A 27,089-nucleotide genomic window follows, 5' to 3' on the forward strand; every position below is an offset into this window, starting at 1 on the left:
GTCGCGCCCTCACACTGTCGTCGCTAAGGTGACTGGGAGGGGGTGACAGACGCTGCATCTAGGTGGACCAGAGGACCCGAAGAGGGGGGAGATGGAGAGGCGGGCTTCAGAGTCCGGAGCGAACTCCCCAAACTCGGCTAGGGGTGGGTGAGCCGCGCTAAACACTGTGTGGTCCTAAGGGTTAAGTCGAAGGGTTAATCGGCTCTGGCTGTGGGAGAGCCCCTGGCTTCTCCAGGTTTCCGAGTTCCCCACCGCCCCACTCCCAGGACTGGGTCAGGGTGGTCCCTGTCATCTCCGGGGGCCTTGAATGGGGTGGGGAGGGGAGGTCGGTAGAGTGAGGAGAAGCTACCACCCCCGGAAATTAATTCTCCTGTTTTTCTCTCCCTTTCCTGCCCTGCCCCTGGTCCCTGTGCCCAACACGGCCCCCACCCCCGCTCCAGGACCCCCTCCTCGCCGCTTCTTCCCCGGTGGTCCACGGATGCTCTTCCTCAGCCAAAGGGCGGTGCGGCCCTCGCTGCTCAGCCACTACCCCCACACCGAGGCCTAGGACTCCCCACACCCCCGGCGCAGCCCCTTAGGGCCCCCACCCTGCTGCGCGGCCCTCACCCTTCGAACGAAACCCCTTCCTCACCCCAGGACCCCACAGAGATTCCCCCGCCCTCGGCTGGCCCTGAGCCCTCTCGGCCCCCGCCTCCAGCGCAGCCCCCTTGCCACCCCCGCTTCTCTCCCGGCTCAGGCCCCCTCCCCCCGCCGCCCCCGCCCCCGGGGAAGGCAGGCGCCGAGCTGAGCCGGGGCCGATGCAGCTGAGCCGCGCCGCCGCCGCCGCCGCCGCCGCCGCCGCCTCTGCGGAGCCCTCGGCGCCGCTGTCCTCCGCGCCGGCCCCGGCCCCGGCCCCCCCCGGCCCCATCCCGCACAGCGCGGCCGACGGGGCTCCGGCGGGGGGACAGGGGGGGCCGGGGGGCCGCGCGGAGTCCCGGTGCGCCCCGCTCCTGGCCGCTCCCGGCCCCGGCCCCGGCGCGGGGATGGACGGCCCCGGGGCCAGTGCCGTGGTCGTGCGCGTCGGCATCCCGGACCTGCAGCAGACGGTGAGGCTCGCCGCCCGGGTCCCGACAGCATCCCCCGCCCTCCTCGCCCAACCCCCCCACCGGCGCGCTCTGAGCTGGGAGCAGGAGACCCCAGGCCCGCGGCTACTCACCCCTCCCCCGCCGCCTCCGCCGGGACCCTCCCCACCGCCCGGGCAGGGGCGGGGCCCAGGGAAGCACCGCCCTTGGGGCGAGGCCTTGCCCTCTGGATGCGGAGGCGCTGGGTCCGCCTCGTGGGCTCCCGAGCTCTGGACTCGCGGGGGCCGGGGGACTTGGTGCCCTGCGCCAGGCAGGCGGGGCGAGTCCTCGCTCATCCGGTCCGCTCTAATGAGCCCGCTCCGCCGCAGAAGTGCCTGCGCCTGGACCCAGCCGCGCCAGTGTGGGCCGCCAAGCAGCGCGTGCTCTGCGCCCTCAACCACAGCCTCCAGGATGCCCTCAACTACGGGCTCTTTCAGCCGCCCTCCCGGGGCCGCGCCGGCAAGTTCCTGGACGAGGAGCGGCTTCTGCAGGAATACCCGCCCAACCTGGACACGCCCCTGCCCTACCTGGAGGTGAGCGGCGGGCAGGGGCGCGAAACTGGGGGCGGCAGGAGAGCGTTCAGGACGCCCCACCGAGCTCTGGGACGTGAGCTGTGGGGGGCGCGGCAGCGAGGAGCGACGGCCGTGTGGAGTTAGTGTGGAAGCGGTGGGGCGCTGTGCGTAGCGTGCGCTGTGTAGCGTGTGAAATGTGAGCAGCGGGCAGTGCCTGCGATCAGCGGCTTGTGCGGTGGGGTGTAAGCGGGAGTGAGTGCCCAGAGCGCGGTGTTGAGTAAGGCAGCCGTCGGCTGTGTGCACATCCGTGCAGTCGTCCTCCCCGTCCCCCGCCCCTTGTCTCGCTTGAAATTCTTCAAAGGGCAATCTGTCTTCCACTTTTGCTCAGCCGTTCATGATGTAAAGGCTGTTGAGTGCCCTGTGAGCAAGGGGACCCAGACTCAGAGTTGCGGGTGGGGTCGTGGCAAGTGCAATGAGCATTGAAACAGACATTATGGTAGCTGAGCTCAAAGCTGGCTTGGCCTCCGTGGACAGTTCTACTAAGAGAGGGGGTGTCTAGGAAGCTAAGCCTGGAACCTGGTCTTGGAAGGGGACTAAGGTTTCCAGGGGATCCTGGGGATGGGAATGAGGAAGAAAGGGCACTGCAGGCGAGGGGACAGCTGGGCATGCATCACACCTGACCTCTGTGTCGGCGGTGTCTGTGGTGGTGTGTATGGATTTGTGAGGCTGGCAGGCAGGGGTTCTGTTGTTGAGGGTGGGTGGGAGGTGGTGTGGGGCCTCAGCTGCACAGGAGTGGGCAGGACTGGGTTCTGTGCCTGCTTTCACCCACTCAGCCCAGGTGGGTGCCTTTTTCTACCTTGTTCTTACCTGAGCAGTTTCGATACAAGAGGCGAGTTTATGCCCAGAACCTCATCGATGATAAGCAGTTTGCAAAGCTTCACACGAAGGTAAGGAGGCAGCCATGGGGAGGGGACTCCAAGGTTACCTCCTGCACTACCCCCTCCCCTCGACGCCACCGGCCATGACAAATGTTCCCCCACCCCAGCCTTGACTGGGTTTTGTGATGTCAAAAATGTCCTTTAAAATTTAGTTTCCTTCTTGAGGCCCTCCCTCAGCTTGGGGCTGACTGGTCAGTCCCTCCAGCTTTGTCCTGTCATCAGGGGCCCAGAGTAAGTGTTGAGGGTGGCTGGAGGGCTGGATGCAGACTCTGGGCACCACGGCTTTAGGATGGGTGGTCCAGTGATGGGTTCCAGTCACATCAGACTCTTGCAGACCCTTCTGGTGGGCCCCTGGTTAAGAGGTAGAGTGCGACAGGGCAGTGTCTTGGTGAGCACCTGCTGGGAGAGAAGCGAACCAGCACCTGATGTTGCTGGAGCTGTCGGGGGTGGGGAGAACAGGGAGTCCAGCAGTCAGTGGTCATCCAGGGCTGGGCATGTGTAATTAGGTGTCTCATTAGTTTTCTCTTGAGAGGGGCTATTATTATCCCATTCTGCTGATGAAGACTCTGAGTCCCAGGGAAACTAGTGACTTGCTCATAGCTCTGCATCCATTGATTCTGGGCCTGGAACCAGATTTGTCTGACTCTGGGGTCCTGTGCCTAGGCTTGCCTATGGGGTCTTTACTCCTGGGCACCGTTGGAAGGAGGGCCTGAATCCAAATACTCTTTGCGGGGCACCTTCTGTGAATGTAGGAGGGGCAGAGTGGGGCCACAGCCCTTCCCACAAGCAGACTCCTTAAGCTCCTACCCCAGGCTCCCGAGGGCCAGTGGACATTGGCTTACTGGATACTTCACTGACAGTCTCTGGAGCCTAAGGGAGGGATCTGAGCACTCACCCCTGTGCCCCAGTGACCCCGTCATGACCCTGGAGGATCTGTGCCAGACTTCTCTTCCCTGAGGCTTGTGGTGGGCTCTGCCACCATGGGTTCCTCCTGTAGTTACTTCTTCAAAACTGTCCTCAGTGACTCACAGGACACCGGTGACTCTTAACCTTCAGTGAGTCCCACTTGTTTTTAGGATGAGTTTCAATTCTTATCACAGCCCTGTGTCTCTGCTTGCCGGGGCCCCGACTGACCCCACCATCACATGGCCCTGCCTCGTTTCTTCCCTCAGTTGTGAGCACTCTTCCTCCTGCTCCGCTGTCCTGACCCACGTGAGGGGGCCACTGGTTCCTATTTTTGATGCACTTTGTTTCTAGGGGGCTTGGGGCCTCTGGCCAAGGCACCTTGCCTTGTGCGTGCAGCATTGTAGCACCAGCAGTAAAGCTCAGTAAAGCTTTGCTTAGTGAATTGGTGCATGACTGGGTGAAGGAATGAAAGGCAGTCAAAGGCATGCCACAGGAGGGGACACCAGCAGTGGGGGAGGACCTGGAGGCAGGGTCCTGCCATGGGGTGAGATAGTGAGGATAGTGGTCTAGAGAAGGAACAGGCCACCTCGGGAGCGATGGGGATGGGGGTTGCCCTAGGCTGGCTTCTGTCTAGGTGGCCTTGGGCTCTTCCAGGCTGGACAGGTGGGGGCACCAGGGCCAGGGAGAGGGGCCAGGGCAGCGGCGGAGGCTGGCGTAGGGAATTCACTCGGAGGGCGTGACAGGGCAACCTGGCCTTGTTTAGGGGCTGGCTGGGCTCAGGCGAACAGCTGTGCTGGGCTTGGGATGCAGGGAAGGATTTCAAGTGGCACGTGGGTCCAGCTGAGCTGGGTGTAGGACTGCAGTGGGAGGGCAGGGCTTAGGGTGACATGAGTGGAGTGACAAGGTCATGATGTAGGGTGATAGGCCAGACTGAGCAGGTGGCCTGAGGCTCACTGGTGGAAGGTGGGTGATGGTCAGATAATGGTGGCTGTGGTGCTGGGCTGACCGGGATGCCTGGGTTTTCCAGGCAAACCTGAAGAAGTTCATGGACTACATCCAGCTACACAGCACGGACAAGGTGGCCCGCCTGCTGGACAAGGGGCTGGACCCCAATTTCCATGATCCTGACTCGGGAGGTAAGAAGCAGAGCAGGAAAGGGTGTGGCCTTGGAATGGCCAGGACTATAATCTTCATCTGTCCCCTGAACCCAGAGTGTCCTCTGAGCCTCGCGGCCCAGCTAGACAATGCCACGGACCTACTAAAGGTGCTGAGGAATGGTGGTGCTCACCTGGACTTCCGCACTCGTGATGGGCTCACTGCTGTGCACTGTGCCACACGCCAGCGGAACGCGGCGGCTTTGACGGTCAGTGTGGACGGGGCCCTGGCCTGGAGGGGCACGTGGGCCAGGAGGGTGAGGAGGCTGGCCTGGCATGGATACTGAGGTTCCTCACCGTCAGACCCTGCTGGACCTGGGCGCTTCACCGGACTACAAGGACAGCCGCGGCCTGACGCCCCTGTACCACAGCGCCCTGGGTGGGGGAGACGCCCTCTGCTGTGAACTGCTCCTGCACGACCATGCTCAGCTGGGGACCACAGACGAGAATGGCTGGCAGGAGGTCCACCAGGTGGGCAGGGAGCATGAGGGCTGGGTCCCAGGCTTGATCTGTGGGCTTGGGGTGTGGGTTCTGTCTGGGGACCCAGCAGCACCTCCCTCGTCCCCCAGGCCTGCCGCTTTGGGCACGTGCAGCACCTGGAGCACCTACTCTTCTATGGAGCTGACATGGGAGCTCAGAACGCCTCAGGGAACACAGCCCTGCACATCTGTGCCCTCTACAACCAGGTGTGCCTGCACGTGTGCACGTGTGTGTGTACACAGAGGTGACACTATGGAATAACTACATGTGTGTGCACATCTGACCCTGTGTGTCATTCCACAAGTGTATGTCCTGCAGAGGGCTGTGGCCTTGAAGGCCTAGGTGTGCACATCTGTTCCCTGTATGCACGTGTTACACGTGTGTGTTCTGAACAACCAGGTGTGAATTGTACGCATCTGGGTCCTCTGGGCTGGGTGGGACTGGCATGCGTATACCTGACCTGCTTGTCTCTATGCTACACATGTGTGTGCTGAACACATAGGTGTGGTTCATGCACCCTGCACACCTGTGTGCCCAAGTGCTGTTGCTCAGCTGTGAGCCCCCCACTCTGACCCTCCCATAGGAGAGCTGTGCTCGTGTCCTGCTTTTCCGTGGAGCCAACAAGGATGTCCGCAATTACAACAGCCAGACAGCCTTCCAGGTACACAAGTGTTTACAGGAGCGTGAGGCTGCCTCGGGCATGCCAGTCTGTCCTTGGTCTTTCTGAGCCTTGCTTTCTTACTTGTGAGGCAGGAAGGGAGCTCTGAGCTAAGGATTGCCCAGGGTGAGGTGGAGGAAGAGCATGAGCCAGCGCCGTGCCCAGTTCGCGGGGAGCATTCACTGTGAACAGTGCCCTTGGTCCCCGTCCCAGGGAAAGGAGAGGAGGGACAGAGGGCTCTGGGGCCCGGGGAGAACAGGTGTGGGCTGGCCTGCCAGAGACAGGCGGCAGGTGTAGGAGCTACGCTGGGGGCAAGACAGGTGGTCCCAGCCCCGACTGAGCTCTGGCGATGTTTCTGAGCCCTCTCTCTCTGGCCAGGTTCTGAGCACCGGATGACCTGGTGGATGGGTTTCTGTGTGGCCTGGAGTTTGTGGGGGGAGTCTGGGACTGGGTACTGGGGACTCTGGATCATGGAGGGAGCTGGGACTGTGCTCTCAGTGGAAGCAAGGGTCATCATGGGTCTCTGAGGAGATGCGGGAAGAGCAGATCAGGCCACTGTGGTTGTCCAGTCAAGGGGGTGGAGGCTGCAGCAGCAGGCCTGCCGGGTGATGAGACGCAGGAAAGAGAGAAGGGAAGAGGGAGGGTGACAGGAGTAGGGCAGTGTGGGGTGAGGCTGAGACAGGGAAGATGGTGTGTGCAGGGCCACTAAGAGCATAGGCAGGGTGAACAGTGCACCTCAGCTTTAGCTCTGAAGGTCTCATGTCCCAGGAGACCCCTCAGTCCCAGGCAAACTGGGGAGTGAGTTAGACAGGGGCTAGGGTCCGAGCCTGGGGCCCCCAACTGAGCAAGGCCCACATGGAGTCCAAGAAAGGGCCCTCAGGGCCAAGGGGGCGGTGAGGTCGGTGCCACTGAGCCTCCTCCCTTCTGCCCCCGCCTCCCGCAGGTGGCCATCATAGCAGGGAACTTTGAGCTGGCAGAAGTCATCAAGACCCACAGAGACTCGGACGTTGGTGAGTTCTGCCCGCCCAGGTGCCAGCTGGATGTGGGTTTCTGGGGGTTGTCGGGGCCCAACAGTCCGATGGGCAGTGGAGATGTTGCAGGGGAACCCCCCATTCCCTGAGCCTCCTCCTCCAGCTCTCCCAGTACAGCTGGGAGTAGTCTCAGTGGTCCGTTAGTTGCTCCTGCAGGTATGGGGAATGTGCTGAGGGCAGGCCTCTGTAGAGTGGGCAAAGGGTCAGGGTAAAGGGCACGGTTAGGTTAGGGCTGTGGGTTGGGGCCAGCGCTGGGTTTAGGGGTCGATTTAGGTTGAAAGTAGAGTTGAAGTTAGGGTCAAGGCTTGTCTTGTTGTTAGGGCATATGCAGGACCAGCAGGGGACATGTGGCAGTGGAGCTCAACCACTGACCTTCAGCCTGGAACATGGGCCAGTTTATGTGGCTGCAGCAAGTAGCAAGCCTCAGTGTGACACGATGGTGTGAGTCCTCGTGTGATGAAATCAGAACGTGGTGGTGGGGCCACATGCAGGGAAGGGCAGCAGCTGTCTCAAGCGAGGGCTCTGAGCTCTTGGCGCCCAGTGCGTCCTGGGAGCCCAGTATGTGCCCAGCAGGAAAGCCAGGGGTGCTGCCCAGTCTGGCAAGAGGAAGGGTGCAGGGAGGGCCCCACCCCTTCCAACATCAACCATGGGTAGGGGGCTGGCCTGAACCTGAGCTCTGCTGTCCCTCTGGGTGGGCCTTTTCTCATGGAAAGAATATTTTCTGCCAGAGGCTGCCCTCTCCAGCCACCTGACCACAGAGGGGTTCCCATCTCAGCTCCCTCTGCACTGGGCGGGCCAGGCTTTTTCTACCCACGGCTCTCTGGAACACAGACTCCCAGGCTCCCCTTTCTGCCATGAGTGATGTGTCCCCATTTTAAAAACCTTTGCAGTGACAGTGGACAGCAAAGGGCAAGGGCTGATCTCAGGGTTTGAATCCTGGTTGGTTCTAATGTGAGGCTGTGGCTAGGTTAGGGTTAAGACTAAGGTCCAGTTGATGTTTAAGGAGTTTTCCTGTATAGTCTTCCTTGAACAGACCTCCCTGCAGTGAGGCTTGGTTATGAGCCCCTGGTGCCCCACACAGGGTCAGGGGGCTGTGACAGTGGGTGGACTGTCCAAGGCTGCCGGCAGACCCTCAAGCCGCAGCTCCAGTAGGTGCCTGTGGAGCACATGACTGAGCTAATGAAGTGGTGTAGGCTTCAGGGAGAACTGTGATGAGGCCTGAGGTTTGCATTAGGGGTGAGAGGCTGAGCAAGGGCTCCAGTTACGCTCTGGTGGGGGCTGGTAGGGGTTTTGAAGGTGGTTGTTAGCCTGGGAGAAGCCTGGTTTGTGGATTCATGGGGTCCTGTCTTCTGCTTGTGATGTCACTTTGGGAAAGCTGCTTGGGACCTCTGTACCTCAGTTTCTTGTAAGTAAAATATGGTCTTTTATGGTTGTTTGCAACCCTCCCCCCGCCGGCCTCATGTGGGATTCGATTCTGTGGGTCTGGACTCTGGTGGGTAGCCTTGGTCCAGCTGGTTAGAGGGTGGGGGCTTGTCCGTGCTCAGGCTGAGGGTCAGGAAGGCCTCAGCCCCACCTCGTCTTTGGACAGGGATGCTGTGGCCCCTGGGGTCACCATTATCGCAACTCTCCATCTGGCTGACCCAGAGTACACTCACCTGGCTGGGGTTAGGCATTTCATTCCTGAGCCAAAGTCCGTATCAGTTAGTTCCATTGCAAGCATCAGCTCTGGTGGCCGCGCACCCTCTCCTGCTCAAGTGTCTCTCTCACACACTCAGATGACACAGCCAGAGCTAGTGGGTAATGTATTCATGAGTATTTATGATAAACTCTGTAATCTTAATTCACTCTCTCAACACCCCCCAGTGAGCGATCATTATTAGTCCATTTTTACAGAGGAGGAAACTGAGGTACAGAGGGGTTAGTGGTAGAGCCTGTCTTCAGACCCGGGCAATCCAGGGGCCCATCCTTGTTTCTCTCGCTCCCTCTGCACACATTCACTTCAAGGACACTCCCTCCATGAGTCATGTGTCCTACCCCAGCTTGGGGACCTGGGTGGGGCCTGCCCACAGAGGAGGAGCCAGAGGGAGGCTCTGCCCAGCCTTCCATCTTCCTTTTCCGTAAAGAGGAATCCCACCTGGAGGGTCTGGTAGGCTGTGACCTGTCACTCTCCAGGGGACAGGTCACTGTGAAGTCTCTCGGCAGCCCCATCACGCCTCCAGACTGGCCGGCCAGGAGCAGGGGCCCTGGCCTGGGGCAGTAGCTCTGCTCTCTCGCTTGTTGCCTTGAGCTGCTCCTCAAACAGGCTTCTCGCTGACTTGCTGTCCCCAGTGCTTTTGAAGAGTGCCCTTGGGAAGTGCTTCTCACCTGGTAAGGTACATTTGAGTCAACCAGGGATCTAGTTAAGTGTAGATTCTGACGCAGAGGGTCTGGGTGGAGCCTGAGATTTTGCATTTCTGAGGTTGAGGGGAGGCCCACACTTTACATAACAGGAGTCTAGACTAGGGCTTGGCAAACAATGCCCCTAGGCCAAATCCAGTCCATGGTCTGTGGGGTTTTTTTTTTTTTTTCAGTTGAGGCTTTAAAATTGAGGATTTAATAGAAAGGTCTAAAAAATAAAATAAAATTGAGGATTTAAATTCCAGTTAAAACTAAATTCATGTAACATGAAATTAACTATTTTAAATTGAATAATTCAGTGATATTTAGTATATTCACAGTGTTGTGCAACCAGCTTTATTGAATTCCAAAACATTTTCATCACCCCAAACGGAAACCCTGTATATATTAAGCGATAATTCCACATTCCCCTCTCCCTCAGTCCCTGCCAACCGTTAATATACTTTCTGTCTATAGAGATTTACCTATTCTGGATATTTCACATAAGTGGAATGACCCTTGGTGTTTGGCTTCTTTCAACAAGCTGAAGTTTACTGTAGGATGTATCACTACTTCATTCCTTTTTATGGCTGAATGATATTCCATTGTTTGTGTATGTGACACTTTGTTTATCCATTCATCCTTTGATGGACACTTGGATTGTTTCGACCTTTTGGCTATTGTGAATATTGCTGCTATGATCATGTGTGAAATGTATTTGTTTGAATAACTGTTTTCAGTTACTTTGGGCACTTAGGAGTGGAGTTGCTGGATCATATGATAATTTTATATTTGTTTTTTTGAGGAACCACCAAATTGTTTTGAACCAGTTTACACCCCCACCAGCAATGTGTGAGGGTTTCAAATTCTTCAAAATCTCACTGACACTTGTTATTGTCCATTTTTAAAAAATTATACACATTCTAATTGATGTGTTATCTCATTGTGGTTTTGATTTGCATACCCCTAATAGCTAATAATGCATCTTTCCATGTGCTTATTGGCCATTTGTGTATCTTCTTTGGAGACATGTCAAGTTCTTTGCTCATTTTTAAATTGTTCATAGAATAAGTTAGGAAATGTTCCTTCCTCTTCTATTTTCTGGAAGAATTTTAGAAGCATTGGTGCTAGTTGCTTTCCATATTGGATAGAATTCGTTAGTGGTGCCCTCTGATGCTGGACTTTTCTTTGTTGGGAGATTTGTGATTACTGATCCAACGTCCTCGCTTTCCATAAGGCTGTTTAGATTTTCTATTTCTTCTTGAGTCAGTTTTGGTAATTTGTGTTTTTGTAGAAAATTTTCCATCTCCTCCAGCTTATCTAATTTGCTGGCGTACAGTGGTTCATAGTATTCTCTTAAATTCTTTTTAATTCTATAGGACCAATAGTAATACCCCATTTTCATTTCTGATTTTAGTTATTTGTGTCTCTCTTCTATTTTTCTCTCAGTCTAGCTAAATGTTTGCCAATTTTGTTGATGTTTTCAAAGAAACAACTTTTGATCTCATTGGTTCTGTCCGTGTTTCTATTCTGTCTTTCATTTTGCTCATATAATCTGTGTTATTTCCTTCCTCTGCTAGCTTTGGGTTTGGTTTGACTTTCTTTTCCTAGTTCCATAAGATATGCAATTAGGTTATTGATTTGAGACCTTTATTCCTTTTTAGTGTAGGTGTTTACAGCTATAAATTTGTCTCAGTATTGCTTTTGCTGTATCCCATAAGTTTTGGTATGTTGTAATTTTGTTTTTATTTTCTCAAAGTGTTTTCAGTTTTCCTTATGATTTCTACTTTGACACATTGGTTGTTTAAGAGTGTGTTGTTTAATGTTTCACATATTTGTGAATTTTCCAGTGTTTTTCTGTTCTTAATTTCTAGCTTCATTACATTGTGATTGAAGAAGATACTTTGTATGATTTCAATCTTTTAAAATTTATTGAGATTTTTTTTGTGTGACTTCGCATATGATCTATCCTGAAGAATGTTCTTTGTGTTCCATGTGCACTTGAGAATACTGTGTACTCTGCTCTTGTTTTGTGGAGTGTCCTGTATATATCTGCAGGTCTAATTAGTTCAAGTCTTTTATATTCTTATTGATCTTCTCTCTAGATATTCTATGCATTATTGAAAGTTGGGTGTTGAAACCATAAACATTATTGTAGAACTGTCTCTTTCTCCAAATATGTCAATGTTTCACATATTTTGATACTCTGTTGTTTGGTGCATATATATTAATAATTGTTAATCTATTTGACTAATTGACACTTTTATCAATATATAATGTCTTTCTCTGTCTCTTGTAACACTTTTAAGTCTATTTTGTCTGACATTAATATAGCTACTTAGCTCTCTTTTGGTTACTATTTACATGAAAAAAAATCTTCATTTATTCTCTTATTTTAAGCCTACTTGTGTCTTTGGATGCTTTTGTAAACAACATATAGTTGGATCATGTTTTTTAAATCACCATCTGCTATTTAAATAAAGTTTTATTGGAGCTCAGCCACATCATCTGCTTAAATATTGTTTGAGGCTGTTTTCTTGCTGCAGTAGAGTGCTGAGTTCTTGCAACAGGGACTGTATGGCTTGCAAAGCCTGAAATGGTTACTATCTGATTCTTTACAGAAGTTTGCCAATCCCTGGTCTAGAAAATCTTTTACAGTTTCTCTGGTTATGGTCAATTGCAGATGGCCCCATATAGTAGTAGTATGGTGAGATTTGTCACATGTGGTCTGTTCTGTCTCCCCGGAAGCCTGTGGAATGGGCAGTTCCAAGATTTGATCTGAGCATTCCCAAGACATTCATTTCGCTGACAGGATAGCTTCTACCCCTGAAGCAGTTTGGTATGTGACCCCCAAATACAGTTTTAGTCATAGGGTGGCCAGCTGTCCTGGTTTGCCTGGGACTGAGGCAGTTCATGGGACACAGAATTTTACTTTTAAAATCCGGAAAGACTAGGCAAACCAAGATAAGGTGGTCACCCTATCTAGCTGCTCAGAGTCTCACCTGTGCCCCTCCCCCCCAGTACCATTCAGGGAAACCCCCAGCTACGCGAAGCGGCGGCGGCTGGCTGGCCCTAGCGGCCTGGCCTCTCCTCGGCCCCTGCAGCGCTCAGCCAGTGACATCAACCTGAAGGGTGAGGTACAGCCAGCAGCTTCTCCAGGACCTTCACTGCGAAGCCTTCCCCACCAGCTGCTGCTCCAGCGGCTGCAGGAGGAGAAAGACCGGGACCGGGATGGTGACCAAGAAAATGATGTTGGTGGCCCTGCAGCAGTCAGTGGCAGCCAGAGCAAGATCAGGTAGGAGGTGGCTGGGAGGCCCTGGCAGGGTCTGGGTAGGTGGGATGCTGGAACTGGAGCCAGGAGGAGCCAGCATGGGGAGGCAGGGAGAGGCCTAGTGGTGCTTGGCGCTTCTGCAGTGATGAGCTGAGGCTTTGAGTCAGGGGGCTCCCAGACCCCCAGATGGGCCTCGCTGGATGGGGAAGGGAAGAAGGTGAGGTCCTATGGCCTGGGGCAGTCTCCCCCATGCTGATCTCTGGTTGGAGCTGGACTTGCCCCGAGGACAGTGGGCATCTGGTGGAGCATGCTGGGAGGAGAGGGTCTGGCTGGACCTGTGGCTTAGAAAGTCTCCTGTAGTCCTAAGGAGGAGGGTGAGTGCTGGGATGGGGCAGGGCTGTGTGACATGTGGTAAGAGGTTAGGGAACAGAGCCTCCTCTACATACGGGCTCCAAATCTGTATGTGATCCCTAGCCCAGTCCCCAAGGTGGAGTTTTGGTCTTACCCCCACCCCTCCAGCCCTGTATAACCATAGGACTCCATGGTTCTTCTCTTTACCCCTCACCACAAATGCTGGGACTCTGAGAACCAAGGACATGTGAATGGCTTGGCATTCCCAGAACTTAGAGCAAACAGCCTAGGCTGGAGCCCTACTGAGCTGAGCATGGGGAGTGGAACATAGATGCTGGCTCTGCAGATAGACGGTCGGGGTCCAGGGCAGCCATGGCATCTGCTGCCCGTGTGGCCTGGGGCAGACCAGCCAACCACTCTATGCCTGGGTTTCCCAGCAGTAAGGTAGGACTGGCCCTACCCAAGATGTTTCCTTCAGGAAGCCTTCTGGAACCTGGGCAGTGAAGGCTCCCTATTGGGATCCCCTGACCTGCAGCACAGGCCAGCCATTGCTGATTAAGTCATCTCTCCTCCCTGAATCTTGAGGGCGGGAGCTGTCATTCTTGTTTCCTATGATTTCCCCATAGAAGGTGCTCAGGAGACATGTTGAATGAAAGTGACTTAAATAACACTTTGTTCTCACAACAACAGCTGAGCTGAGCAGCCTAGTGTGTATCATCTCACTTAACCTTGAACTTATATGAGGCTGTGCTGTATTTTACAGATGAGGGTCCCAATGCTCAGGTGGGGTGAGTGACTTGTCCAAGGTCACAGAGCTAGGAAGCAGCTTAGGTAGACCCCAAGGAGACCTGATTCCCAAATGTACTAAGCCTGAGTGTCTTGCAGTGGGCTTGGGGCACAGGGGAGCTTATAGAAGCCACTTTTTCCTCTGCTCTTGTCCCTGCTCATACAGCCTTGACTTGTGATGTCTTCTCTGTCTCTCAGTGTCCTTACCCAGACTCCAAGGCTGTCTTCCTGCCCCAGATCACTTCAATTCTCCCCCAAAACTTTTGCATGGCCCATGGATTTTCTAATGGTGGGATGGCTCAGTGACTAAAAGAACAAACTTTGGGATGTTTCAGTTTTGCAGATGAGCTGCTTCTGAGCTGGTGGTGTGTGAATGCCCTGGTTTCATTCATATTTTGTATATTCATTAATTTTTTCAGCAAACACAAACTAAGACCTGTTCTGTGCAGGGCTCCAGCTCACTGTCCTGTGGGGACAGCAGAATTATTATGGTTTTTTCTGACATTTAGTAGTATCCAGAGTGCCAGATGTGGTGGGAGCTAATAGCAGGGGTCCTAAAAGTCTGAGAAGGACATTGACAGCTGGGGCCCAGGGCTAAGAAGCAGTTAGGTGGGGAGTGATCCAGGTAAGGGAGCCTACCGGTGAGTGGCCAGGAGTGGGCTGAGGAAGTCTGGCGCAACCTGGAGGGATAGGGTCTGGGGGATGGGGGCAGAGGGAGAGGTCACCTTTGGTGGAAGGAGAGAAAGTGGCATTTGAGCTGCTTTTGAGGAGGTGGGGGCAGTTCCCCTAGCGCCCCCTGTTGGCCATTGGCAGAGCCTGGCATGAAATGTGGTCACAGAGGTCCACCAGCATCACAGGGCAGGGCAGAGAAAGGTGGATTTGGAGCTGAGAGACAGTAACTTAACAACTGGCTGGATGAGCAGGATTTGAATAGTTGAGGTGTTGGGAACAGCATCATGAACAGCCTGGGGAGGAGTAGGAAGGTACCATGTGACTGGAGTGTAGCTAATTCGCAGCCCAGAGAGCCTGGCTGTTGGCTGAGAATGTGAACCTGGTCAGCCTAGATACCGGGGAGCCAGTGCAGGCTCTTGAGCAGGGTCAGGCTCGGTGCCCAGGTCGGGGGAGTGGTCCAGGGAAGGTGGTCAGCGTGGAGTGGGCATGAACATCAGGGACAGGTGTCCAGGAGGAAAGGACACAGGTCTGGCGGGGGATTTGGGCGCCCAGCACATTCAGCGGTCAGGGTGTGAAGAGGCCAAGGCCCGAGCTGGAGGGTGGGGTGCGGACTCACTGGGGGAGCCCCTCCTGGCGGTGAGGCGAACCTTCACTGAGGCGGCTTTTCTGATGTCTTAAGCCCCCAGTCCCCTCTCCAGCTCCCACCTGGCCGCTCTGACCACCGTTCCCGCCTCCCCCTTCCCTGGGCTTCTCTGTTCGACCCCTCCTCCTCCCTCTGCGCACAGTAGTCCTCTTCGCCCCTGTGGCCTCTCCCGCGTCGGGGCCGCGGCGACCGGGCCGCAGGGGGAGAGGAGGGAGCCCGGCCCGCCGCCTGCAGAGGGAGGAGCCGGGCCGCGGAGGAGGCGGGGCGCGCGGAGCGGCCGCGGCATGGAGCGAGCCCGGCGCGCCCGGGAGCGCAGCCCCGCGGCCCCGGAGCCCTGAGCGGGCGCGGCTCGTGCGCTGGCGGGAGCTGGCCGGGCGCGGCGGCGCGGCCCATGGAGCGGCCCCGGGCCGGGCCCCCGGCGGGCGGGCGGGCGGCGGCGGGCGGCGGGCGGCGGGCGCTGCGGCGGCGGCTGCGGTGAGGCCGGCGGCGGGGCCGGGCCGCGCGCCATGGAGGCCCCGGGCGCCGGCTTCGCGTGCCCGCTGCCCCCCGGCATCGCGTCCGTCACCTACGTGTTCGTCTACAGCCCAAGCGGGCCCGGCGGCCCCGGCGGCCCGGGCCCCGCGCCCGGCCCCGGCCCGGCGCCCCCCGCGCCCCCTGCACCGCCGCCCCGGGGCCCGAAGCGGAAACTTTACAGCGCCGTCCCCGGCCGCAAGTTCATCGCCGTGAAGGCGCACAGCCCGCAGGGCGAGGGCGAGATCCCGCTGCACCGCGGCGAGGCCGTGAAGGGTGAGGGGGTGCGGGGGGCGGGGTCGCGGGGGGTGCGGCGTGGGGCGAGGGGCCTCCTGGGCTTTGAAGGCGCCACTCGGGGGTGGATGGCCGGGCTTCTTGGCGATCGAGGAAGGGCTGATGCCATTTTGGGGTGTCTCTCATTAGGGGTGTCCGTGGAAACTCTGAGCCTCTGTGGTCATTATGGGATGCGTCTGCCACTGGGGATTCCTTGTGTCGCTGTGAAGGGCTCAGTCAGGGAGGGGTGTCTGTGTGGGGTTCCTGTCATGTGGGTCCCTCTCCATCCTCTGTCGTTATGGGTTCCCTGTGTCACCATAGAGGCTCTTCTCGTCATGGGGGTGTTTCTGTGTCATGATGGGGGCTGGTGTCATTGGGGTTCTCTGTGTTTGTAGGGCCCTGTCCCTTCCCTGAATTGTGGGGTTCCTGTGTCACTTCTGAGACTTCTTCATTGGAAACCCTTCTGATACGTGGGGTTTCTGTGCCGTTGTAAGGCGTATCTGTGACAGTTATATGGGTGTCTGTGATGAGGGGCGCCTGTGCCATAACAGGCTCCTCCCATTTGGGGGGGTCTCTGTCATCATTGGGATCCTGATCTCGTGAGTGCCCTCTGTCCATGGGAGCCTGAGGAAGAAACAGTTGCAGACATCAACCTTCCATGGTCCATCATGTGACCTAATCCCCTGGCCACAGCATAATGACCCTGACCTCTTGGCAGAGACCCCTGGGGTGGGCGACAGAGCAAGGATGGGGGTTGGTTCAAGAGGTGGGAGGAGAGGGGTCAGCTGGGTGAGCAGGAGCAGGGTTGTGGCCCCTGCCTCTGCCTCCTGTCCCCCCTCGAGTGTGTCCATCTGTCAGTCTTTCTGTCCCCCACATGCCCATCCTGTGCTGTGCCCATCTGTTCTTTTCTCTTTTCTGTGTGGATCCCAAAATCTTCTTAGGAAAAAGCCAGGAAGATGAAGGGAGGGAAAGAGAAAGAGAGAAAGGGCGAAGGGTGGTGGGCAGAACCTGAGTCTGAGGTGCTGGTGCTGGTGGTGGTGGCGGGAGAAGTGGGCTCTGGCTGCCCTGGTCTACCCTGACAGCCTGTCTGGCTTTTGTCCCTCCAGTGCTCAGCATTGGGGAGGGCGGTTTTTGGGAGGGAACCGTGAAAGGCCGCACAGGCTGGTTCCCGGCTGACTGCGTGGAGGAGGTGCAGATGAGACAGTATGACACACGGCACGGTGAGTGACCCCTGCATCCCCTGGGTGGCTCCCAAGAGGTGCTGCCCCTTCCAGCTTTCCTTAGAGGCAAATCCACATTGACACTCCCAGGGAAAAGACTGGAATAAATTGAAACACATTTGAGTTGGGTACAAACATGAGTACATGATAGACATGGCACGTACACACCTCATACTCACCGACACGTGTGTGCATCGAGACCCTTGCCAGCTATGGAGACACGTGTGATGTGCCCACAGGATGCACACGTATGAATGTGCACCAATCTGTGATCGTACACGTGGCTCCTAGTGACCATAACCCGCTCACAAATGGGTCTCACAGAAATACTGGGTACTTGGAGTGCGAGACTCCTGCGTGGCTGGCAGACAAGTAAAGAGGTCAGTATGAGAAAAGAGGAGTCTTTCCAAAGTGGACAGATTGTCCAAGTGGGCAGTGCAGGGAGGACTGGACCAGCCAAGAGGAAATGAGGCCAGTTGGGCCCAGAGGGGCTGTCATGGGTGCCCTGGGGTGAGGATGGGCCGATGGCAGCAGGTGAGGGATGATTCCATCCTTAGCCTGCAGGCAGGACACAAGGACAAAGGCTAGTGCTCCTGGGGTGAGCAACCTCAGTCTGACCCTGCTGAGCACCTGTGCCTCCAGGAGGGACCCCTCTGGGAGTTGGGATCTGAGGTGGTCCTGCCAGTGGAGAGGAGAGGCTGGTGCTTCCAAGACCCTAGGCCAGGGCTGACTGTGTGCCCTTGCAATGAGCACTTGGGGGTCTCTGGAGGCCCCTAGACCGGCAGGTATTTCTTCTGGCCTGGAGAGCTGGTAGGACAAGGGAGCCCTCCCGAGTGGTGGCTAGTGGTGGTCACCAGTGGTGTGTCTGGGCCCAGGGTGCATGCATCAGTCCTGCTCAGGAAGAGCTCGGGGTTGCTGTGCTCCTTTATCCCGGGTGGAGAGTTTCCCCAGGGAGCCCACCCATGTGTGGCCTGGACTCCTGTCTGGTGTGGAGCAGGGCAGAGGCCCAGGGAGGCAGGCCTGTGGCAGCTGATCCATTCGTGAGCAGGAGCCTTTACTCCCTTACCTGGCCGTTCACCGCCCTACCAGGGCAGCTCTCCTGGTGGCTGGGAGCGTGGGACGGACACGACCCCTGTGGTGTGCCTATGGTGGGTGGGTGGGGTGATGTGTTCAGGTGCGGAATGGTTTCAGAAGCTTGGGCTCTGGTGCCAGCTGAACAGAGGAGGGGAGGAGAAGAGGGGGCCTCCAGACCTGAGTCAGGAGTGGGTCCTGTGCTCCCCCACAAAGAGGGCAATGAAGGTTCTGTTTTGAGGGATCCAGGGGCAGTTGGCCCTGAGCCTGAAGCTGCAGAGGAAGGAGGGGAGGTCTGGACTAGAGTTGGGATTTGAGAACAGCAATCGTCTATTAGGTGCTTGACGGGTGCTGGACCCTGTGCTGGGAGCCAGAATCACAGAGGCTGGCTGTCAGCCCAGTGAGGAGCAGGCGTGCACAGGGCTGTGGTAGGCGTGAGCAACGGGGAGCTCCTGGGTTGAAGGAGTCACGGAGGGCTTTAAAGCAGAGGTGTTGTTTGAACTGAGCCTTCCAGGATGGCTAGGATCATCTAGGTGGTTGGCTGAAGGGGTGGGGAGAGCCTGTCGGCCATAGCATGGCACTGGATTCTAGACCTGCATGTGCAGGCACCCAGCGGGCTCCAACCAGCGTCAGGATACCTGGCTTGGTTTTAAGCACTTTTACATCTGAGGATTCACTGACTCGTCCCAGCAGGTCTGGGAGATGGGGACAGTTGTCAGTCCATTTCCAGGAGGGCGGGTTCCCCGGCCCAAGGAGCAGAGTCTTGTTTGCAACGTCAGCAGCAGCTTCAGGGTCTGTGCCACAGCCGCCATGCATCGCGGGCTCTGGCTGAGTAAACCTGTGTGTGTGTGGGGGGGGGTGGCAGAGCTGGAGTGGGGAGCGTGCGGCTGGTCAGGTGGCTGTGGACCAAGGGGAAGGACGGTGGGCTTGAAGTCTGTGGCAGTGTCACAGGAGGAGTCCGAGGGAGGTTGTCCTGGTTGTGCCGGTTGTTTTGGGTTAGGGCGACGGCCCAGGTAGGCCAGAGTGGGGAGATGGAGACGGGGTCGGCAGGGCTGGGACGGAGTCAGGAGAAGGGAGAGGACACAGTGTAACCTGGTGAAGGAGCTGTAGGCCTTTGGGCAGTTGTGGGGCTCTGAGACAGGGGTGGCTCTGGGGTTTGTCATCTGAAAGTGTCAGAAGGTACCTGGGTGGATGGGAGCAGTTCATGGACGGGAAAAGGGAGACAGGCCTGTGGGCCTGCCCTCTGGGAGGGGGTGGGAACCACCTCTGCCCTCACCTGCAGGCCCGGCCGCCAGCTGCTCTGGGCAGAGTCTCTGGTTTGGGACCCAGGGGCTGAGTTCTGCCAGAAGAGAGAGGGCAGCCCAGGAATGGGAACCTGCTTCCAACAGGCCCAGATCCAAAGAAAGATCTGTTTGTGAGACTGGAGCAGGGACAGAGAGGGACTTAGAGGCCAAGGAGGGGACACTGCCAACACGTGTGGACCAGGCTGATGCCCAGGGTCAGCAGAGAGTGTGGCTCCCACGGCACCTGTCTAGGGTGAAAGGAGCTGTTGCAGGCGGGGAGGGTTGAGCCGTGAGGGGAGGAAGCGGGGAGATCGGCCCTGTGCATGCTGGGGGCTGGTATAGGACCCCCCACGCTATGGCCCTGGCTGGCATCCTCTCTCGCCTCCCCTTCTCTTTCCAGGACTTGGGGGTCAAGCTGTGTGTTATTGTTTTAGCTGACTTTTATGTATCTGATTTAAAAAACTGGAAAATGAATTTGTGTTATATAATAAATATATTTTGTTTAGTCAACAGGATATAAAAACAGGAGGCCAGTGATCTGTGGAGTGTGTGTGTGGGGTCCTTCTGCAGGCAGGCACTAGGAACATTTCCAAAGTTGGGTCAGTGTGGAGAAGCATGTGATGGGGCAGGGAGGGGTCTGTGGCCTCCCTGAGCAGTGACGCGGCCTGCTCTGGCTTTGGGAAAGACAGGACGGTGGGTGCAGGTGCTCTAGAGGGCACGTGAGTGCCTGGGAGGTGACAGAGTGATAAAGTGACAGGTCATCGGAACCTAGGGGACCCTCCAAGGTGACTTTTCCTGCTCTGTAAGGAAAAGGCCGACAGGACTGTCAACATGCTAAGAACCACAAAAGTTAGTATCAGGGTCCCGCAATCTGGATCTGAGGTTTTCTTGACATCTGTGTCTTCTGATGTTTGCAGGAGCTCTTTTGTTCATCCAGCCACTGCCCTGTCTACTGTTAACATCCATCTGTCCTTTAACTTACCCACCCATCCATCTACTCACCCATCAGCCCACCTAGCAAACCCCATCCCCTCATCCCCTCCTTCCATCTGTCCGTCCACCCCCCACGCCTCGCTCTTTTCCTCCATCCACTTACATCTCCATTTACCTTTGGTCCATTCTTCTATCTGTCTCTTGTTCCATCCATCCTTGCATCTTTCCATCCACCCACCCACCCAGCCAGTTGTCTACCTGTCTTTCCCTCTAGTTAGCATTTGGAGTGCCTGTTATGTGCCAAGTGCTGTACTTGGTACTAGGATCACAGAAATAAACAAGACATAGTCCTTCCCCGCAAGGAGCTCACAATCAGTGGAGGAGACAGGCCTCCCTGCACAGGCTGCTGACTGTCCCTGGAACACCCCAGCTGGCACCTGCCGTGTGACTTTGCCCTGAGTGGCCCCACTCCCAGGAAGTCCTTTACCCACATAATCTGACGGCTGCTCCCTCACATCCTTGTGCCTGCATTAACTCTTGCTTCCCGATGAGGACTTTGTGTGACCACCTAGAGCTGCAGACTTTCTCTGTACTCCCACCTGCTTACCTTTTTCTTAACGCTTACCAGCATTTGACATGTTATGTTTGTACCTGTTTCTTGTCTCTCTTCTATCTTTGAATAGATCGTAAACTCCACAGGGTAGTGGTTTTGTTCTCTGCTGTATTCTCAGAGCCTGGTACATAGTAGGAGCTTGTTGAATGAAGAAAGTGATCTTGAGAAATGCTGAACTGACGGATAATGAGGGAGGAGCTGAGGGATGAAATTTGTGGTGGTGGTGGAGCTGGAGAGCTGGAGACAGACGTGCTGGGAAGCTGGGGGGCAGGAGTGGGTGCAAGGATACAGGAGCATCTGATGTACGTGGAGCTGGAGAAGTGAGCCTGGAGCAGGGAGGTTGGGACGGCAGGTGTGGATTGGAACCTGCAGGTATGCAGGAAATCAGCGAGGCCGAGGGTGGAGCAGCGGGCAGATAGCTGGCCAGCTCTGGTGGTTATGAGGAGCTTGAGTACAGGTGGGGACTGAGAAAGCTCTGCGATGCAGTGACATCAGGGAAGGGGACCCAGCCCTCAGCCTGAGCCCCTCCCTGCCCACCCAGGGGCGGGGTCTGGAGCAAAGGACCCCATGAGGTCGAGCATCAGTGGGCTGTGGTGAGGGATTCAGCAAAGTCACAGGGCCGCTTCCACACCAGTGCACCGAGGTGTGCAGCGTGAAACTTGCAGCGACTGTGGGTCGTGCACACACAGACATGCACGTGTACAAGCATGTGTGAGCACAGCACTGGCACGTGGGTGCAGGGCACGCGGACATATGGCTGTATGCACACAACACACACTCAGGCTGCGGGCTATGGGCCACACACTTGTGTGCACACCTCCTCTGCCCTTAGTTTGGAGGCTTGCTGACTCTCCTGTTGCCCTGGCCTGTCTGGTCGGCTGTGTGCAGCCACTCACATGAGGGTCCTGCCCTGATCTGGACCCTGACCCCCAGAGGCCAAGATTTCCAGCAAGGCCCCCTTAGCCTTCTTACCTTAGGACCGTTGGGCCCAGGACCCCAGGATTTGGACCCCTTCCTTCCATGTGGGCACAGCCAGGCCAGGGGTGTGTGTGTGTGTAGACAGAGGCTGATGACCAGCATGGTCGAGGGGCGGTTCGGGCCATTTGGAAGGTAAAACCCTCCACCAGCTCCTGAACCTCCCCTCAGAAACCCGGGAGGACCGGACGAAGCGACTTTTCCGCCACTACACCGTGGGCTCCTATGACAGCCTCACTGCACATAGGTACAGGTGGGGCAGGTGGGCAGGGGGGCGAGGATGGGCATGCATGCAGATGGGGTGTCAGATGTGGAGGGAGGCCGAGAGCTAGTCTGGAAGGCCTGGGGTGAAGAGGTCAAAGCCGGCAGAGGTGGTGCCCAGCCCACCTGTCTTCTACCTTCCCAGATAAGTCTGAGGACAATTCTTAGGCACATGTGGGGGTCAGCCTGGCCAGCCGTGCTTTCTGGCAGGTTTCTCCTTACCCCCTCCCTGTTTCCCTCCATCAGCGATTATGTCATTGATGACAAGGTGGCTGTTCTGCAGAAACGGGACCATGAGGGCTTTGGTTTCGTGCTCCGAGGGGCCAAAGGTAATGAAGGGTAGGGCACCGGGCTGGCAGGGGTGGTGCACAAGTCGGGGTGTCTTCTGTGTCTTGCGGCTGACCCTCCCCTCTTCTCTCCTCCTGCCTATCCCCTGCCCACCATGTTCACCCCTGCCCCCTGCCCTTTGCCCCTGCCTCCCTCACTCCTGGCCTCGCCCTCCCCCCGCTTTCTTCTCTCCCTCTCTTTCTCCCCTTTCTGTGACTCTGTGTTCTTAGTCTGGAGTGTTGATGGGAGGCAGCAGTCTCTTCCCTCATTGATTTACGGGATCTCTGCTGTGTGTCGAATGGTGTGGGAGGCCTTTCTGGTAGGAGTGAGCTGGGGGGGGTATTTCTCAGAGGGGCGTGTTCTGGAATCCTGGGCTGGGTCACTCACGGGGTTGCTGTGTGGCAGCTGCCCCCACCTGGGCCACGCTGGTGAGGTGCCGTCCTAACTTCCCTCACCCCAACTCCCACAGCAGAGACCCCTATCGAGGAGTTCACGCCCACGCCAGCCTTCCCCGCGCTGCAGTATCTGGAGTCGGTGGATGTGGAGGGCGTGGCCTGGAGGGCTGGGCTGCGCACTGGAGACTTCCTTATCGAGGTGAGGCTCATCCTTATCTGTGCAGCCCCAGGGGGTGCTGACCTCTGGGCCCCCAGGAGAGCACACCTGACTTCCCCACCCACCCCCTGTCTGTCCCAGGTGAATGGGGTGAATGTGGTGAAGGTTGGACACAAGCAGGTGGTGGCTCTGATCCGCCAGGGCGGGAACCGCCTCGTCATGAAGGTGGTGTCAGTGACAAGGAAGCCAGAAGAAGATGGGGCTCGGCGCAGAGGTGAGGTCTCAGGCTTTGGTCCTCTGTGCCCCGTCTCTCCCCTCTGGCCCCTGACCTTAGACCTTGACCCCAGGCCCACAATCCTCGCCTCACCCCTGCCATGGCCCCAGACTGCCGACGTCAGGTGCCTGAGCCTACATGCCCACATCTGTGGCCTGAGCGCCAGTCCCTGATGCTAACCCTGGTCCTGGCCAACCCTGGTCCCAGCCTCTGACCCCTGACCCCAGGTTGCCCTTCCTAAAGTCCCTGCCCCCTCCTTCCCGTCGGCATCCCGGCCCCTGGCATGGAAGAGCCCTCCTTCCACTGCCGGCAGCTGCCTGGAGGCCGGGGTTGCCATAGCAACTGTGAGGTTGACGCTGCTGCCGCTTATTGTGGAGGGAGGGGGAGGCGGCACCTGAGGGAAGAGGAAGAGCGTCTTCTCCCCGCGCCGACGTCGCGGCACAGCCTGGGCCCAGGCGCTCTGCCGGCCTGGCCCAGCCCAGCCCAGGCCCTGGCTTGGCTGACCACACCCTGGTCCCCTGAGGTGCAGTGGCCTCCGAGGCCTGAGGGGGCCCTGGAGCAGCAGGGGACCGGCCTGCCGGGAGACCCCTCCCAGCCCCCACCCCATGGCTCTGGTGCCCCCTTGCTCAGCCCTCGAAGCCTACGGCGCAGGCACTCAGACCGGGGCTGGCCAGCACCGTGACCCGCCTGGGGCCCTTGACCACGTCCTGAGGCCCCGACCACCCCGGCCCAGCCCGGCCCTCAGCACCCCTGAGCTCCCAGCGCCATGAAGAAGTTTGCATCTAGCCGCAGCCTGAACAAGATCCTGGCACAGTGCGACTCGTCCTCCCGGGAGTACGAGGAGATCCAGGCGGTGGAGCGCAGGTGGCACCTGCACCTGGCCACGCCGCGCTGCCTGCTGCTGGACAGGAGGTCCAAGGCCTCCCTCTTCTTTGCAGCCCCGCCGCCCCCCAAGAGGGCCCCCAGCACCACGCTGACCCTGCGCTCCAAGTCCATGACGGCAGAGCTCGAGGAGCTTGGTGAGCGGCAGGGCAGACAGCGGGCAGATGACCTAAGGTGGGGGCCAGGCGAAGGGGGGCTGGGCCAGAGGGGAGGAAGACGGACAGATGACCGTATGAACAGGTCGGAGGTGAGTGGGTGCTAGAGTGGTGGAGGGGTTGGGTGAATGTGGGGCGAAGAGGGAGATGACATGTGGATGGATGAGGGCTGAGGGCTGAAGGAAGGAGATGGACAGTGGGGCAACCAGGACTGATGGTCAGGGAGCAGGGCCCCCGGTGTGCTTGCATGCGCGTGCACGTGCTGCCTCTGGCTCTCCACGTCGCCAGTGTGACTGTGCTCCTTCGTTTCATCCAAGTGAGGAAAGGGGCCTGGGCTTTGCTCCTGGCTGGCTCTGCAGGCACCAGCTATATGATCTCTGCATTTATTCTACCCTCTCAGCAACTGTTTATGCATCAGTTAAGCAGGGGTAATTACAGTGAGGGGCTGACTTCCCAGGGCTGTGTGAACATTGCTGGTACAGTAATGGAATAGGCCCTCTTGAGTTACAGGAGGCAAACAGGAGTCTGCTGGGGCTTTGATGGGGCATTTGGTGGACACGATCCCAGGATGACCACCAAAGCCTCATTGTGGGCATGTGTCTACATATGTGACTGTTAATAGCCTCATCGTTGGCATGTTCAGCTATACATGAATGTGTCCTGACATTTGTGACAGTTAATAATGGTCATGCCGTGACTTAGAGTGACCATCAGCGTCTTCTTCATGGCATGTCCGAACACACATGGACTGTTAGCATGCTCTACCCTTCTATAATCTGAGTCCAACCCTAGTTCTAAATTTTGCTCTGGTTCCAGCCATGGGAGGACCCCTGACTCTGGTCCTAGGCTGAGTTCTGACCCAGTCCTGGCCACAGGAAGGGCTCTAATCCTGGTTCCAAAGCCACAAGCTTGATTTCAGGCTTGATTCTGCCCTGACCATGGAAAGAACCCTTACCTGTCCCGTAAAGTTATTCCTGACCTCACTCATGGACTAATCCCAGACCCTGGTCCTTTGCTGAGCCATCCCCTTCTAAGCAGGTCCTCCTGACTGCAGTTTGGTTTGGTGTGGAGGACAGCCACCAAGACAGACTGAGCAGACATGGTCAGGATCTTCATCCCTATAAATATTCTGAACAAAATAAAACTTTAAAAATACACTGCCCATTCAAAACAAAGGAAGAGGAATTTCCCAGTTCTCAAAAATGAAGAGAGAAATGAGACCCAGGAGAGTGCGAGGAAGCTGATGCTTCCGTAGTCCGGGGGGCTTGGGACAGGGTATCCATGCAGAGGGCAAGGGGTCAGGGCTCTGATGTCCCCACAAAGCCAAGAGCTGTGGCTGTGGACCCATGAGAAGTAGGAAGGCTAGAACAAACCCAAGAACTGGAATTAGCATCAGAAGAACTGGAAATTATAGAATTACATGAAAGAGACAAGAAAAGGTGTTTAAACATGAAGTTTAAGAGGACTAACAGAATTCATAATGAAAGAGCAAAATAAAAATAAAAAGGATAAGCAGATTTAAAAAGGATCCCTAAAGAAATGTTATTGAAACAAAAACTGCAGTCACTGGGATTTTTAAAATCTATGCATGGGAAACAGTATACTAGACCCACCTGAAGGAAGAAGCTGTTTCTAAAAGACAGATCTGAGGAAATTACCCCAAATGCAGCTCAGAAAGATAAGGAGAAGCGAAGTATCAAAGAGCAGGTAAGAGATATGGAGAACCAGTGAGAAAATCAACCTAAATAGAGTCCCAGAGGGAAAGAATAAAAAGATTGGGAAAGAGGCTATATTTGAAGAGTAAATGGCTAAGAATTTTCTAGAATTGAACAAGGGCATGAGATTCCAGTTTGCAGGAGTCTAAGTCTGAATCAAGGAAATAAAAAGAAATCCACCTCTAGACCTGTCATCGTAATATTTCACACCACCATAGTCAAAAAGGAAAATCTTGACTGCTGGAGACAGATGATTCAGAAAGGATCAAAGGTCAGGCTGACAGCAGACTTCTCATCAGCAGTAGCAGATGCTAGAAGGCAGTGGAAGAGTAGCTTTAAAGTCTTGAGTCCAAATGCCTTTCCACCTGGAATTTTATACCCAGTGAGCCTGCTCATTCAAGAGTGAGGCAGAGAAGCTGGCAGACTTCTGGCCCCGGGGTCACAGGGTCCAAGGTTAGTCGGGGAGCTGATCCATCACACTGACTGAGGATCCTGACTGGCCAGCAGACCAGTCCCAGTAGGCAGCTGGGTCTGGCTAGACAACACCTCAGGCTCTGGTGGGTGGTTTCCAGGAAGCCCTTTCAGAGGCTGTCACATTGCCACGTTCAGCTGTTTGTTCTGAAGGGACCCTCCCTGTTCTACACAAAGAGGTGCTTGGGCAGCCTGATACCTGTAAGCCAGAGATCCAGGGACTCTGCCCTGTGGAAACAGGAGAATTGCCCTCTGCTCTCTGGGATGCTTCTGTCTGAAGAGACCGGTGAATGGAAGAAGAGCCTCCTTCCTCTCTGCTCTGGGCCTTCCCTCTGCTGCCGTGTGACAGGGTTGCTCTGCAGACCCTTGTCTTCCAGAGGGGCTCACCCTTGTAGCCTCAGGCCAGCATCCTGTTCACCAGCGTTTCCCCCAGCAGAGTCTGGGGGAGGATGAGGGGACAGCTTAGTACGAGCCTCTGTCCACACTGCTGAGCGAGGGTCACAGCTTTTGTTGAACTGGACCCAGGCTCTTTCTGTTACTCTGTTCAGAGAAGGGCCTGGGCAGCCGGGAGCACAGGAGGCCTGCCCCACTGGCCCAGCTTCTCTAGAGACACCTGGTTGAAGGGAGCCAGGCCAGCATCAGGGTTTCCCAGGTATCTAAGCAACACGGGAGACCCCGTGTTTCTGCTTTGAAAAA

The 27,089-nt window shown here is 56.4% G+C and overlaps 1 protein-coding gene across 1 annotated transcript in view; it reads left to right on the plus strand.

Moving 5' to 3' along the window:
* Positions 1-797: 797 nt before the first annotated feature.
* The window catches only part of SHANK3 (SH3 and multiple ankyrin repeat domains 3), a 48,994-nt gene continuing 22,702 nt past the window's right edge, over positions 798-27,089 (plus strand). Inside the window, exons 1-17 of the mRNA XM_072973814.1 lie at positions 798-1,085; positions 1,430-1,633; positions 2,488-2,559; positions 4,484-4,592; positions 4,668-4,819; positions 4,914-5,081; positions 5,180-5,296; positions 5,674-5,751; positions 6,692-6,758; positions 12,177-12,450; positions 15,462-15,664; positions 16,768-16,881; positions 21,928-22,003; positions 22,264-22,346; positions 22,814-22,938; positions 23,038-23,170; positions 24,109-24,189. Coding sequence (XP_072829915.1) covers positions 798-1,085; positions 1,430-1,633; positions 2,488-2,559; positions 4,484-4,592; positions 4,668-4,819; positions 4,914-5,081; positions 5,180-5,296; positions 5,674-5,751; positions 6,692-6,758; positions 12,177-12,450; positions 15,462-15,664; positions 16,768-16,881; positions 21,928-22,003; positions 22,264-22,346; positions 22,814-22,938; positions 23,038-23,170; positions 24,109-24,189 — 2,344 coding nt within the window. The remainder of the gene's footprint in view (positions 1,086-1,429; positions 1,634-2,487; positions 2,560-4,483; positions 4,593-4,667; positions 4,820-4,913; positions 5,082-5,179; positions 5,297-5,673; positions 5,752-6,691; positions 6,759-12,176; positions 12,451-15,461; positions 15,665-16,767; positions 16,882-21,927; positions 22,004-22,263; positions 22,347-22,813; positions 22,939-23,037; positions 23,171-24,108; positions 24,190-27,089) is intronic.

This window comes from Vicugna pacos, chromosome 12 (genome assembly GCF_048564905.1).
Source record: "Vicugna pacos chromosome 12, VicPac4, whole genome shotgun sequence".
NCBI classification, from domain to species: domain Eukaryota; kingdom Metazoa; phylum Chordata; class Mammalia; order Artiodactyla; family Camelidae; genus Vicugna; species Vicugna pacos.